General features: G+C 34.3%; 1 protein-coding gene across 12 annotated transcripts in view; it reads left to right on the top strand.

Annotated features, from left to right (window-relative positions):
* Positions 1-12,639, top strand: part of SCN2A (sodium voltage-gated channel alpha subunit 2) — a 181,593-nt gene that overhangs the window by 129,930 nt on the left and 39,024 nt on the right. For all 12 annotated transcript variants that reach the window (XM_004464382.4, XM_071216339.1, XM_058300720.1 and 9 more), the window contains 3 exons: positions 6,162-6,335; positions 8,225-8,581; positions 11,803-12,282. In XM_004464382.4, the coding sequence (XP_004464439.1) occupies positions 6,162-6,335; positions 8,225-8,581; positions 11,803-12,282 (1,011 nt within the window). The remainder of the gene's footprint in view (positions 1-6,161; positions 6,336-8,224; positions 8,582-11,802; positions 12,283-12,639) is intronic.

Below are 12,639 nucleotides of genomic sequence, written 5' to 3'. Positions count from 1 at the left end.
GCTTAGGAAATTCTCCCCTATTCCAAAAATTTTATAAGTAAAAAACATTTATATTGTTTTTCTTAACATTTAAATCTTTAATCATTTGAAATCTATTTTTTGTGAATAATATGCTCTAATCAATCATATCTGATTTATGTTATATTGTATTTTCCTGATACTGTATTAATGACTGAGTTACCCTCTCAAAGCAGTGACAAATCATTGCAGTCTTTGGTTGCATAAGCTAATTAAAAACCCACAGGGAAGCAGATATAGCTCAAGGATTTGTGCATCTGCTTCATGTACAAGGCCCCAAGTTCGATACCTGATACCTCCTACAAAAATTTCAAAAATTAAAAAAAAAACTGTCATTGGAGAACAGATATAGCTCAGTGGTTGAGCACTTGCTTCCCATGTACAAGGTCCTGGGTTCAATCCCTGGTACCTCCTAAAAAAAAAAAAAATCCACACTATTGGATTCTTTTGAAAAATCAGAAGAGATTACACCACTGAGCCATAAATCTCTTCCAAAAGCCTTTGATTGGAATTATGTAGACATAACTCACATTTCACTCATTTGAATTAACCAGGCTCCTGTAGGCACTGGAGTTTGTGACTCCAAATATACAGTAAAGAGTGAAAGCTCCCTGGACCCTATTTCACTTTCAATTCTACAAATAGCTAATAACAGTCAAGTGGTATGTCTAAAAATTTGTAGCCTCTAATGCAGTCCTCTATTTTTATTTGCATCAGTGATGTAATGATTCCTATTAAAAAATAGAGTTTGAAAAAAATTTAAACAATAGAGTTTGGGTGTCTTTTCATGTCAGCACATAGACATCATAAAGTTTGCATTATATTCCGTAGTATAAGTGTATCATAATTTACTTAGCCACCAACCTACAGATCAAAATATATAAAACTAATTTTCACATTCCAAATAAGAACTTGACTAACATCATTTTACATAAATATTTATGCACATAAGCAAAATTTCTGTTGAATACATTCCTTACAATGAAATTAATGAGCTCAAATATGTAAGCCTGGATTTTGATCGATAGTAGCAAATTATTCCAACCAAATGTCATTCAGATAATGGCCCCTCATCAAGCATAAATATTTTGGTAATATTATATACAGGCACTGATACTTGATTTTATATAGGTAATCAAATCTTATAAATAGAGTACTTCCCTAATTAATATTTATAGCCATTCCCATAAATAATTGTATGGCTTTTGACTGTTTTTGTGTTTCTTCTATGAATTACCTATTTATCTCCTTTGTCTAGTTCTAAAAATTGTGTCATTTGTTCTATGGAATTTTTTTTTTTTTTTTTTTTTTTTTAGATAGTGGGACTGAGACCTCCCATGTGGGAAGCAAGTGCTCAACTGCTTGAGCCACATCTGCTCCCCATTATGGAATTTTTGAAAAGCAGGAAAAAATTATTAACATACTTAGTCACTAACCTTTAACTTTTTTTTTTTATTTTTAAAGGAGCTTTAGATTACATAAATATTACATCAAAAATATAGGGGATTCCCATACACCCCACCCCCTTCTTCTCTCACACCCTCCCCCATTAACAACATCTTTCATTAGTGTGGTACATTTGTTACAATTGATGAACACACATGGATGCATTACTACTAGGCATGTTTTACACTTTGCATCACACAATTTTATAGGCTTTGACAAAATGTCTAATGGCTTGTATTTGTCACTGCAATATCGTGCAGAACAATTCCAATGTTTCCAAAAAGCCCCATGTTATTCTTCCCTCTCCTTCCCTTCAGAACCTCTGGTGACCACTCTCTTTATATCAATGTTACAAGTTCTTCCATTACTAGAGTATTAATGTCTAGTTTAGTCCATAGTTGCATTTCCCCATTATGTTGGTTCATTACTCAAGCTTGAGGATTTTGGAATGGTGTGCCCACTCTGCTTAGATCCTACAGGGCAGATGGGTGGGCCTGTCTTGCTTGCAATTATAGACATTCTCTGTTTCTTGGGATGGGCATTGTCCATCATTATCCTTTTGTTAGTTGTCCTGGGTGAGTCTGATGAACTGGAGACTAGGTGTTGGCTTTGTGATATATTTTACCATTCTGAAATTGTAAATTTTAACATGGTCAATGTGTCAGATTATTCAACTATGGGTACTGAATATTTTAGTCAGCTTTCACGTCAAGATTATAAAAATATTATCTTTCCTCTTCTGTGAAAGAATGTCCTTCTAATGCTTTTAATAGCTTTTAGTAAGTTCTTTAGCCAATTTAGGACTAATTTGTACATGGAAAGAGGTAGGGATTAGACTATTATATTTTCTCAATTGGTAGCCAATTTTGCCAGTGTATTTATAGAATAGTCTGCCTTGTCCTTATTGAAGGGAAATTCACTCTTTTTTAATATTTGATTCCTGTATTTAAATAACTCTAATTTTAGTCCATTCTACTACATTTATCTACTACATTTATCTACTAATCTATTCTCATATGATTACCATACTATTTGAATTACTGTAGTTTTGTGTTATTTTTTGATTCCTGATCATTCTAATTCCAACACATTATTTTCAAAATGATTTTGCCAATTCTTTTTACTGCTACAAATAAACTTCATAATCAATTTGTTTGAGTTTCATACAATTCCTAGTAGGATTTTTATTGGATTTTCTGCATTTTTAAAAGTTCTTGTCATATTATATGCTTAGATATGGCTTAAAAGAATTCATTCAGAGACATTCATAATATATACCTATGTCAATATATGCAATATACAGTATATATGCTTTGGGCGTACTGCCTATTCCGCAAAGTGGCTGGGAAGTGATTGACAGAAGCAGAAATTTGGGGAAATTATTTCCATAAATTGGCAATTCTCAGAAAGTACTTCCAGAATACTTGGGGTGAGCAAAGAATATTTAAAGGTATACAAATACTAGCCATAAAAGAAAAATAATAAATTAGAATTTTAATATTAGGGATTTCTATTCTTCAAAAGATATCATCAAGAAAATTAAAAGCAAATTCCTAAGTGGGAGGAGATTTTTGAACCACAAAGGATTTTTAAAATAGAGATCTTATTTAATACCAAGAGTATATAAAGATATCCTTCAACTTAACAACAAAAAGGCAATACAATTTAAAAAATGGCAAAAGACTTGAACAGACATCTCTTCAAAGAAGATACACAAATGGCCAAAAAGCACATAAAAAGATGTTCAACATCATTGGACATCAAGGAAATGCAGATCAACACCACAATGATATACCATTTCACACCCATTAGAACAGCTGCTATTAAAAAACAAGCAAAAAATAACAAGCGTTAAGAGGGTGCAGAGAAATAAAAACACTCATTAATTGCCAGTGACAATGTAAAATGGTGCAACTGCTGTGGAAGATAATTTAACAGTTCCTCAGAAAGCTAAGTATAGAACTACCATATGACCGGGCAATCCCACTACTGGGTATATATCCAAAAGAATTGAAAGCAGAGACTCGAACAGGTATTTGCACACCAATGTTCATAATGGCATTATTCACAATTTCCAGAAGATGGAAGCAACCCAAGTGTCCATCAATCGATGAATGGATAAATCAAATGTGGTATATATATATAATCTAGCTGTAAAAAAGAATGAAGTCCCAATGCATATGACAACATGGAAGAACCTTGAAGACATCATATTGAATGAAATAAGCTAGACACAAAGGGACAAATATTGTATGATCTCACTGATTTGAAACAATTGGAATAAGCAAACTCACTGAGTCAGAATCTAGAATATAGGTTACCAAGGGATGGGCTAGGGATAGGGAATATGAAGACTTAAAATGTATTGGGTTCCTATTCAGAATGATAGAAATGATGGATGGTGGTGATGGTAGTTCAATATTGTACATGTAATTAATGGCTCTGAAATATATATCTGAATGTGATTAAAAGGGGATAGTATTAGATTGTACATATGGTAACAGAAAAAAAAATTTTAGAATCCAAGGGAATACAAATAAACCAACTCAGGGGAACTGATGTGGATCAGTGGTTGAATGCCCAATTCCCAAATATGAGGTTCCAGACTCAATCCCCACCTCTGGTACCTAAAAAGAAAAAAAAGCAATAAAGAAATGGAAAATATAAGAAAAATCGACATCATGAAGGAGAAAATGTGAAGTTCCAATCTGAAACTAATGGAACACATTAGTAAAAAAACAGAAAAACAAATTATTTCAATTGTATGGATCAGGATAGCACACTTTATTAGGAGAGAACTAACTAGCCCAGTGCTTAGGCATGAGTATCAGAGTTGAAATATATGAAAGCAACATCTGGGGACCCAGTTAAAGAAATACGAGTATAGAATCTGTGGAGGCTGAGTTACATGGCAGGAACACAGTACCTGTAGAACAAAAAAAAGATTTCAGTTCTAGAAATCAAACAGACAAAAGACAGAGGGACATTTCAAAAGAATGAAAAGGAAGCAAAAAAGAATAAAAAAATAATAATAGAAGGGGAAAAATAATAATAATGAATAAAAATAATAAAAAGTGAAGGGAGCCAAAAATGACTGGCTTAATGCTAACCCAATGATTTATAGGTCTGTGTGTGCTTGTATTGTACCACCTGGGAAATTGGGGAAAGGCTCCCTCTGTGGGAATTAAGTTGAGCAGTGGTATATTTAGTATGGCCTTTTGAGTTAGAATTTTTGGTTTCAGGCCCATCTCATATACTTTACTGACTCCGTTATCTTAAGAAAATTACCAACCTTAGCCTGGGTTTCCTAAATATAATGCAATACAATAAGACTTATAAGAAGCACATGTAAGGATTAAATGATATAAAACAAAGAACACAATTTAGGGCACAAGGTAAACAAAAAATGGCAGCTCTTATTTTTATCATTATTATTACTGGTCTGAAAGATGTTCCATGTAAAGAACAGGAAATTGATCCTCCCATGACATGACTTTGGATTCACCCTGGACCCAGTGTGTATGTGTGTGTATGTGTGCGTGTGCATACACTTTTTTTTTTTTAAATAACAACCAAAAGTAGGCAGAAACTGCAGGGGATTTGACCCTTAAAAGAAAGAAGGAACTCAGCACACTGAGTGAGATCCACATTTTGATCATGGTTGTTTCCTTGAAAATATTCCCACATCCATGCAATGCAAGCATCTTGAACTGAAGCATAAATCTACAGTCCTTTGGTTTTAAGTGTGAGAAGATGGAGTTTATGACTGCCAAAATGCTAGATACTGAATAATGAAAATGCTCTAATAATGATTAAATTGATGAATGCACAATTCTGAGATTATAGCAAATACCATTGATTGAACATTTTGAATGGATTGTATGCTTTATTAATGTGTATCAATAAAATAGATTTGTTTTGTTTTGTTTTTTTAAATACCTAAGACAACTAAAAGACAAATGACAAACTGCGGGGAGGGCGGAGGGAAGAATGCTTGGTATCGACTTTAAAAGTCTTTAAAAGGAGGAAACCATGGAGGGAGAGAAGGAGCCCTAAATTCTGTGTTTAAATCAAGTTCTGTGCACAAACTCTCAAATCCTTGCCTGACCCCCAAACAACCATGCGTGAAGGAGACTCCAAGAAGTAGAGCATGCATTCAAATAGAGATATTGAATAGGCAGTTGAGCATGAAGTTCTGGAGCTCAAGAGGTTTGCTGGAATGGAGAAATAGATTTCAAAATATAAATTTATTGTAAAAATAAAATTAAAGTAAGAGAGCCCAGGACTGATAGAGCTCTGAAGAAATTCTTTATTAAAGTTTTGTTAGAAGAAGGAAATCAACTGAGAAACATCCCAGGAAGTACTGATCACAGAAGCCAAGGAGATAAACTGTTTGAAAGAACAGGTGAGCTTTTTGAGGGCGGAGACATCAGGGACAGATCCAAAAAGCTGTCCATGATGAGTTAGATGAACTTTCCACAAGAGAATGAGAATGTTTTATTGTCTTAATCTATGTGTCTTAATCTACTTTAATCATGTGAGAAACCTTAAATATTGTGAACAATTGAATTTGAATCCAAAGCATTTGGGTCACTAGACCCAAGCCAAGTTTTAAAATTTATTTGACGTAAATTAAATTGCTTGACTACTGTTTTCAAGAGTATTGCTGCATTTAATAAACTACATTTCTCATTTAGGTCTTCACTGGAATCTTCACAGCAGAAATGTTTCTGAAGATAATTGCCATGGATCCGTATTATTACTTCCAAGAAGGCTGGAATATTTTTGATGGTTTTATTGTGAGCCTTAGTTTAATGGAACTTGGTTTGGCAAATGTGGAAGGATTGTCAGTTCTCCGATCATTCCGGCTGGTAAATTAACTGCGCATATCCATAGTACTCACTTTTATAATTAATTTGTCTTCAATTTTATATAACAGAAATTACACGATTTCTAGCAATTATGATATTATTTGAAAACATTTCTAAAACAACCAGATTGCCTCAAAACCTGTGGTAATTTCTTTTTCATCATAGCTTTAGTGGATAGGTTAAGTTTATGCAAATGAATCAAAAGTTCTTTCATTAGTAATTAAATGGCAGGGCTAATGATGAAGGTGAAAGAGGAAGTCACAGATAAATCCAACATCACATCAAATGCCATAGTCAACTCTCAGTTATCTGATGTTTGCTTAACCATGGGTAAACTTGGTGGGCCTGAGATGGGCCCTCCTTTCTGTCAGGGGCTCAAGAATTATGAAGTTGCTCATTGTCCATCTTGAGTTCATGGAAACCAAGACTTGGGATTGGAGACAGTGGACAAAGGGAGGACAGGATAAGCAGACAGACCTCCCCACACATCTCTCTGCTCCTTCAGTCAGAGCAGCAAGTCAGCAAGTCCACTCTCCCAAAAGATTGGCCTGTAATATGTGTTGTTAGTTTTAAAGGAAGTGTCTTTCATTTATTCTTTATATTTCATAACACTATGGATCTTTTAAAATTGTTATAAAATATCATTTCATATATTTCCATTTAAAAGTTTAGTATGTTTTTGGTTTTGTTACTTGGAGTAGGCTCCAACTTTTTATGACTTATATGTAAATAGCAGAGGTTGTAAATAGTTACTAAAGCCAGGTTCCTGTGGGTGGCTTATCTTAATGGTGATTAGTCTCAAGATTTTGCCACTTTCAGACACCAAATTTGTGTTGAGACCGATACAGCTCTAGTCCTCAAGAACAGCTACAGATTTAATTTGAAGTCAGAGGATGCAAAATATAAAATAAAAATTAGGAAAGATTATATGACAAATGAAATGGGAAATTACTTTTTTAAATGTTTAGTAGACCTCTAAGATAATGTGATGCAATTGGGGGAAAAGGAAGTAAAATTAATGTCTCGCTTAGTGTTGAAGTTATTTTGCATAAATTATTTTCTAGGAATAAATAGAACACATTGGTGCTATATTCTCCTTTGGATCCCTTCAGTGTCATTTAATAATGCACTACTCTAGGCCTAACTTTTATTGAAACATCAGATGAACTACTGCTGTATATACATGTAAATGGTACTTTAGAGGCTTCTATGAGCTAGTACAACCAACGCATCATGCATAGTGACCAAGAGTCATTTACACTCTATAATGAGTTGTCACCAAAAACATAAAGATTGAGAAAATATTTAAGTCTAAGTATTTCTTCTCTGAATGTAATAAATCTGTTTTAAAAAACAGCCTAATGTTACAACAAACTTGTTATGGCAAGATTAAAACTATCTAAATATTTGAAGAAAGTAGTTGGTGTTTGCTTGTACCATATATAACTTATGTGTTAATACAATTTACATTAATAAACCTTAACAGGATATATCAAGTGGGCTGAAAAATATATCCATATTGGGTTTTCAAATAATGATAATCTTCTCTGAAACAAATTCTCTGCAAATTAGCTACCATTTTATCTTAGATATCTTAATTCCTTACAGAAAAATAAAAGGAAGGATTCTAAAAAATTGGCATATCTTATCATTAAAAGGTCAATATGGACTAGGTGATAAAATTTTTTTATTTACAATGTAGTCCATTTCAGAATGGAAAAGAAAGATCCAATGGTGTCAAATAACTGCTGCATTTGCTTGATTAGTTTGGTACACAAATAATCCATCACCCTGCAATTGAGACAGTTATGCTGTGGAATTCCCCAGTAAATAAAATTAGAGTCTTCAGAAGGCAGGCTTAGTAACAGCCTCCATGCTTTCATTTCCAGCTCCGAGTGTTCAAGTTGGCAAAATCTTGGCCAACTCTGAATATGCTGATAAAGATCATTGGAAATTCTGTGGGGGCACTGGGTAACCTCACCTTGGTGCTGGCCATCATCGTCTTCATTTTTGCTGTGGTCGGCATGCAGCTCTTTGGAAAGAGCTACAAGGAATGTGTCTGCAAAATATCCAATGATTGTGAACTCCCCCGTTGGCACATGCATGACTTCTTCCACTCCTTCCTGATTGTGTTCCGCGTGCTGTGTGGAGAGTGGATAGAGACCATGTGGGACTGTATGGAGGTCGCTGGCCAAACCATGTGCCTTACTGTCTTCATGATGGTCATGGTGATTGGAAACCTGGTGGTATGTAATAAAAGCATTTTCCTCATTTTCTATAAAAGATCGTATAACCATTAAAAAACAGTATATTCCACTGAGTAATGTTTTATATGATTATTTCTTATCAAGACCACTTCCGGTTCTAGATTATTCATGATTGCCAACACATATGTATAATTTATACTATTGAAATCCATATAAACCCTTAAAATACCTTTTCAACTAAAGTTCTTCCTCACCAAATCTCTTACTATTCCATAGAGAGGGACACTTTTGGCTTTTTTCCTTCAGTTCCTGTGCTAAAGCTTGGAAGTGGCACTAAAAAAGATACTCATTTTAAGTACTAATAATAGAATCACTTGAAAATGTTTCAAATGTGGGTTTCCTACAAATTGAGGTTTTTTTAAAAAAGTAAATTAGTGATCAACTCTGTCTGTATTCCACTGTTAAAAGTACATGGGATATTTAATGCCTAGAAAGTATTATGAGCAAATAACATTAACTCAAAGATTTTATTTTCACATCTATGCTAAGTGAATCATACCCAGCACCACTGTATTGAGTCCTGGAGGATATTTGGAACCCCTTGCTGCTATCAGTTTGGTGCAAAAGGAATTGCGGTTTCAGACTGTGAATTTTAAATCATTATAACTAGGCTCGAACACATCTTTATTAATAAAAATAGAAACCATTACAATCAGCACACTGTTGCCAATGAGAAATAAGTTTGTTTATTCCTGTAGTGTAAAAATCCATGCTTCAGGATTTGACGAACTCTTAGAAAGCATTTTCTGCATCCTGTTGGTTGTGGAAGCATGTTCCCTGCAAAATTTGCGGTGTGGCAGTGCTCCACGGTGTATTCACCAAAAGCAATGAATGTGCCTTACGGATGAAAGGGGATGTTGATATGGGAGGAGCAGGGTGGGGGGTGGAGAGTGGGGTATATAGGAATCTCTTATGTTTTTTAATGCAACATTTTGTGTGAACTATTTATCTTTTTTTAAAAAATGACATTAAAATTTTTTTTTTTAAAAGTCGTCAAGATGCTTGAAGAAGTGGTAGTCAGTTGACGAGAGATCAGATGAATATGGTGGATGAGACAAAACTTCGTAGCACAATTCATTCAACTTTAGAAGCGTTGGTTGCATGACGTGCAGTTGAGCATTGTGGAGAAGAATCAGGCCCTTTCTGCTGGCCAATGCCGGCTGCAGGTGTTGCAGTTTTCAGTGCATCTCATCTTTTTGCTGAGCATACTTCTCAGATGTGATGGTTTCGCCGGTATTCAGAAAGCTATAGTGGATCAGATGGCAGCAGACCACAAACAGTGACCATGACCTTTTTTTAGTGCAAGTTTAGCTATGGGAAGTGCATTGAGGCTTCTTCTCTGTCCAACCACTGAGCTAGTCATCTCTGGTTGTCACATAAAATCCACTTTTCATTGCATGTCACAATCTAATCAAGAAATGGTTCATTGTTGCATAGAATAAGAGAAGACGACACTTAAAATGACTTTTTTGATTTTCAGTCACCTAATGAGGCACCCACTTATTGAATTTTCCACCTTTCCAATTTATTTCAAATGACAAATGACCACAGAATGGTGGACATTGAGTTCTTCTGCACCTTCTCATATAGTTTTAAGCGAATCAGCTTCAATGAGTGGCCAAGGTTTCAAGGCTCTCATCTCCTTTACAAAACTTTTTTTTTTTAAGATTTATTTATTATTTCTCTCCCCTTCCCCAGTGCGCCCCCTACCCCCACCCCAGTTGTCTGCTTTCTGTGTGTTCTTCTGTGCCCACTTGTATTCTTGTTCAGCGGCACCCGGAAACGGTGTCTCGTTTTGTTGTGTCATCTTTCTGAGTCAGCTCTCAGTGTGTGTGGTGCCACTCCTGGGCAGGCTGCACTTCTCCACCCCCTTCCTTGTGGGACACACTCCTTGTGCACCTCAGCATTGTGTGTGGGCCAGCTCATCACATGGGTCAGGAGGCCCTGGGTTTGAACCTTGGACCTCCCATGTGGCAGGGGGACGTCCTATCTATTGGACCAAATCCACTTCCCTGTAAAACTTCTTGAACAACCACTGCATTGTATGTTCTTTAGAGTGCCTGGGCCAACTGTGTTGTTGATGTTGTGAGTTGTCTCCACTGCTTTATGACCCATTTTGAACTCAAATAAGAAAATTGCTCAAATTTGCTTTTTGTTTAACATCATTTCCATAGTCTAAAATAAATATAAAATAAACAGCAAGTAATAAGTCATTAGCAAAAAACATAAGTGAGAAAAACACATTAAAATCATGTATAACCACATTTATTTAAGAATGTATGCCAATATCAAATGGCAAATTTTAACAATGCAATACTGTGATTACTTTTGCACCAACCTAATATATCCCCTTTGTTCTGTATGCTTGAATAATCAGGGAATTGCGGACATTGTCAATTAAATCCTTAAAAATTTATATGATTCAGCTTTTTGCCCATGGGAATATCTGAACACTAATCAAATTATCTCTTTTTGAGTGTACAGAATGGGTTTAGAGTCACTAATCTTATCACACATTCATACCAATAGAGCCTATTTTTGGAGACCAAGTTTATAGTGGTGGTCTTACTTATGGCTTTGCAATCTCTTAACTCAATAGTAGCATAATTACTACAGTATAACAACCATTTCTATATAGTATCTTCAACTATTGTATAAACATGGTGCCTATGACTTTCTGAAACACAATATGGGTCTTTGATCTAGCAATAGATAGAGTTTTTTTCCTAATCACTAAGTTATCTAGGTGTAAAAGTTGATTTAAAGACATAAAAATAAAATAATATTTAAACATTTGAAACTATCATTGGTTTTAGGAATAAAATTACAATAAATTGTCAATGTCCCAGAACATCCACGTTATGTGGTGAAAATACTTAGCATCGCAACAATTTTCTTTTCCTTTTCACTCTACCAATCTAGATAACTAAGATTTTCTAGTACTGAGATTAATATAGAAGTTTTGTATAGCAATGGCCTTTAGTAATTTTATAATGACTAAGAAAGGAAATGGTGCTAATATTACTTCATATTGAGCAGGTATTTTTTTTTTATTTCATTCACCTTTTTTTAAAAATAAGTTTATCATGAACTAGAAGAAATAACTATTAGCAAAAAAAAAAGGTACAAGAACTATATTAGAAATTTATAGTCAATAGCAATTGAAATAACTGGTCATGTATTTTTCTATTGCATTTCAGGTTCTGAATCTCTTCCTGGCCTTGCTCTTGAGTTCATTTAGTTCTGACAATCTTGCTGCAACTGATGATGATAATGAAATGAACAATCTCCAGATTGCTGTGGGAAGGATGCAGAAAGGAATTGATTATGTTAAAAGAAAAATACGTGAATTTATTCAGAAGGCCTTTGTTAGAAAGCAGAAAGCTTTAGATGAAATTAAACCTCTTGAAGATCTAAATAACAAAAAAGACAGCTGTATTTCCAACCATACCACTGTAGAAATAGGCAAAGACCTCAATTATCTCAAAGATGGAAATGGAACTACCAGTGGCATAGGCAGCAGTGTAGAAAAATATGTTGTGGATGAAAGTGATTACATGTCATTTATAAACAACCCTAGCCTCACTGTGACTGTACCAATTGCTGTGGGAGAATCTGACTTTGAAAATTTAAATACTGAAGAATTCAGCAGTGAGTCAGATATGGAAGAAAGCAAAGAGGTAGGAATTTTTAAATAAGAAGATATGCTAGTATTACATATTTCTGTCACTTTAAAATGATCAAGCTATTTTTAAATTGTGTGTTCTCTTTCTATAAGAAAATAGGAAATATCTATTGATACATTTTCCATGGCAAAACTGATGATAGATATGATAGGTTAAAATATAGGTATACAAATGATATAGTGATTCATTTTTTAAAATACTCATAATTTTGAACTCAATAATATTAATATACAGGTTAATATGAACTTTTCTTTTTAAGTATTTGAAAATAATATTAGATATTTGAAAATGTGTCAGTTTATTCACTTTCTTCCTTATAATTCTCCCACAATGGTAGTTATTGTATATACT

Source organism: Dasypus novemcinctus, chromosome 7 (genome assembly GCF_030445035.2).
Source record: "Dasypus novemcinctus isolate mDasNov1 chromosome 7, mDasNov1.1.hap2, whole genome shotgun sequence".
Lineage (NCBI taxonomy): Eukaryota > Metazoa > Chordata > Mammalia > Cingulata > Dasypodidae > Dasypus > Dasypus novemcinctus.
Note: the sequence above shows the minus strand (reverse complement) of the source record. Positions and strands in the feature narration are given on the sequence as shown.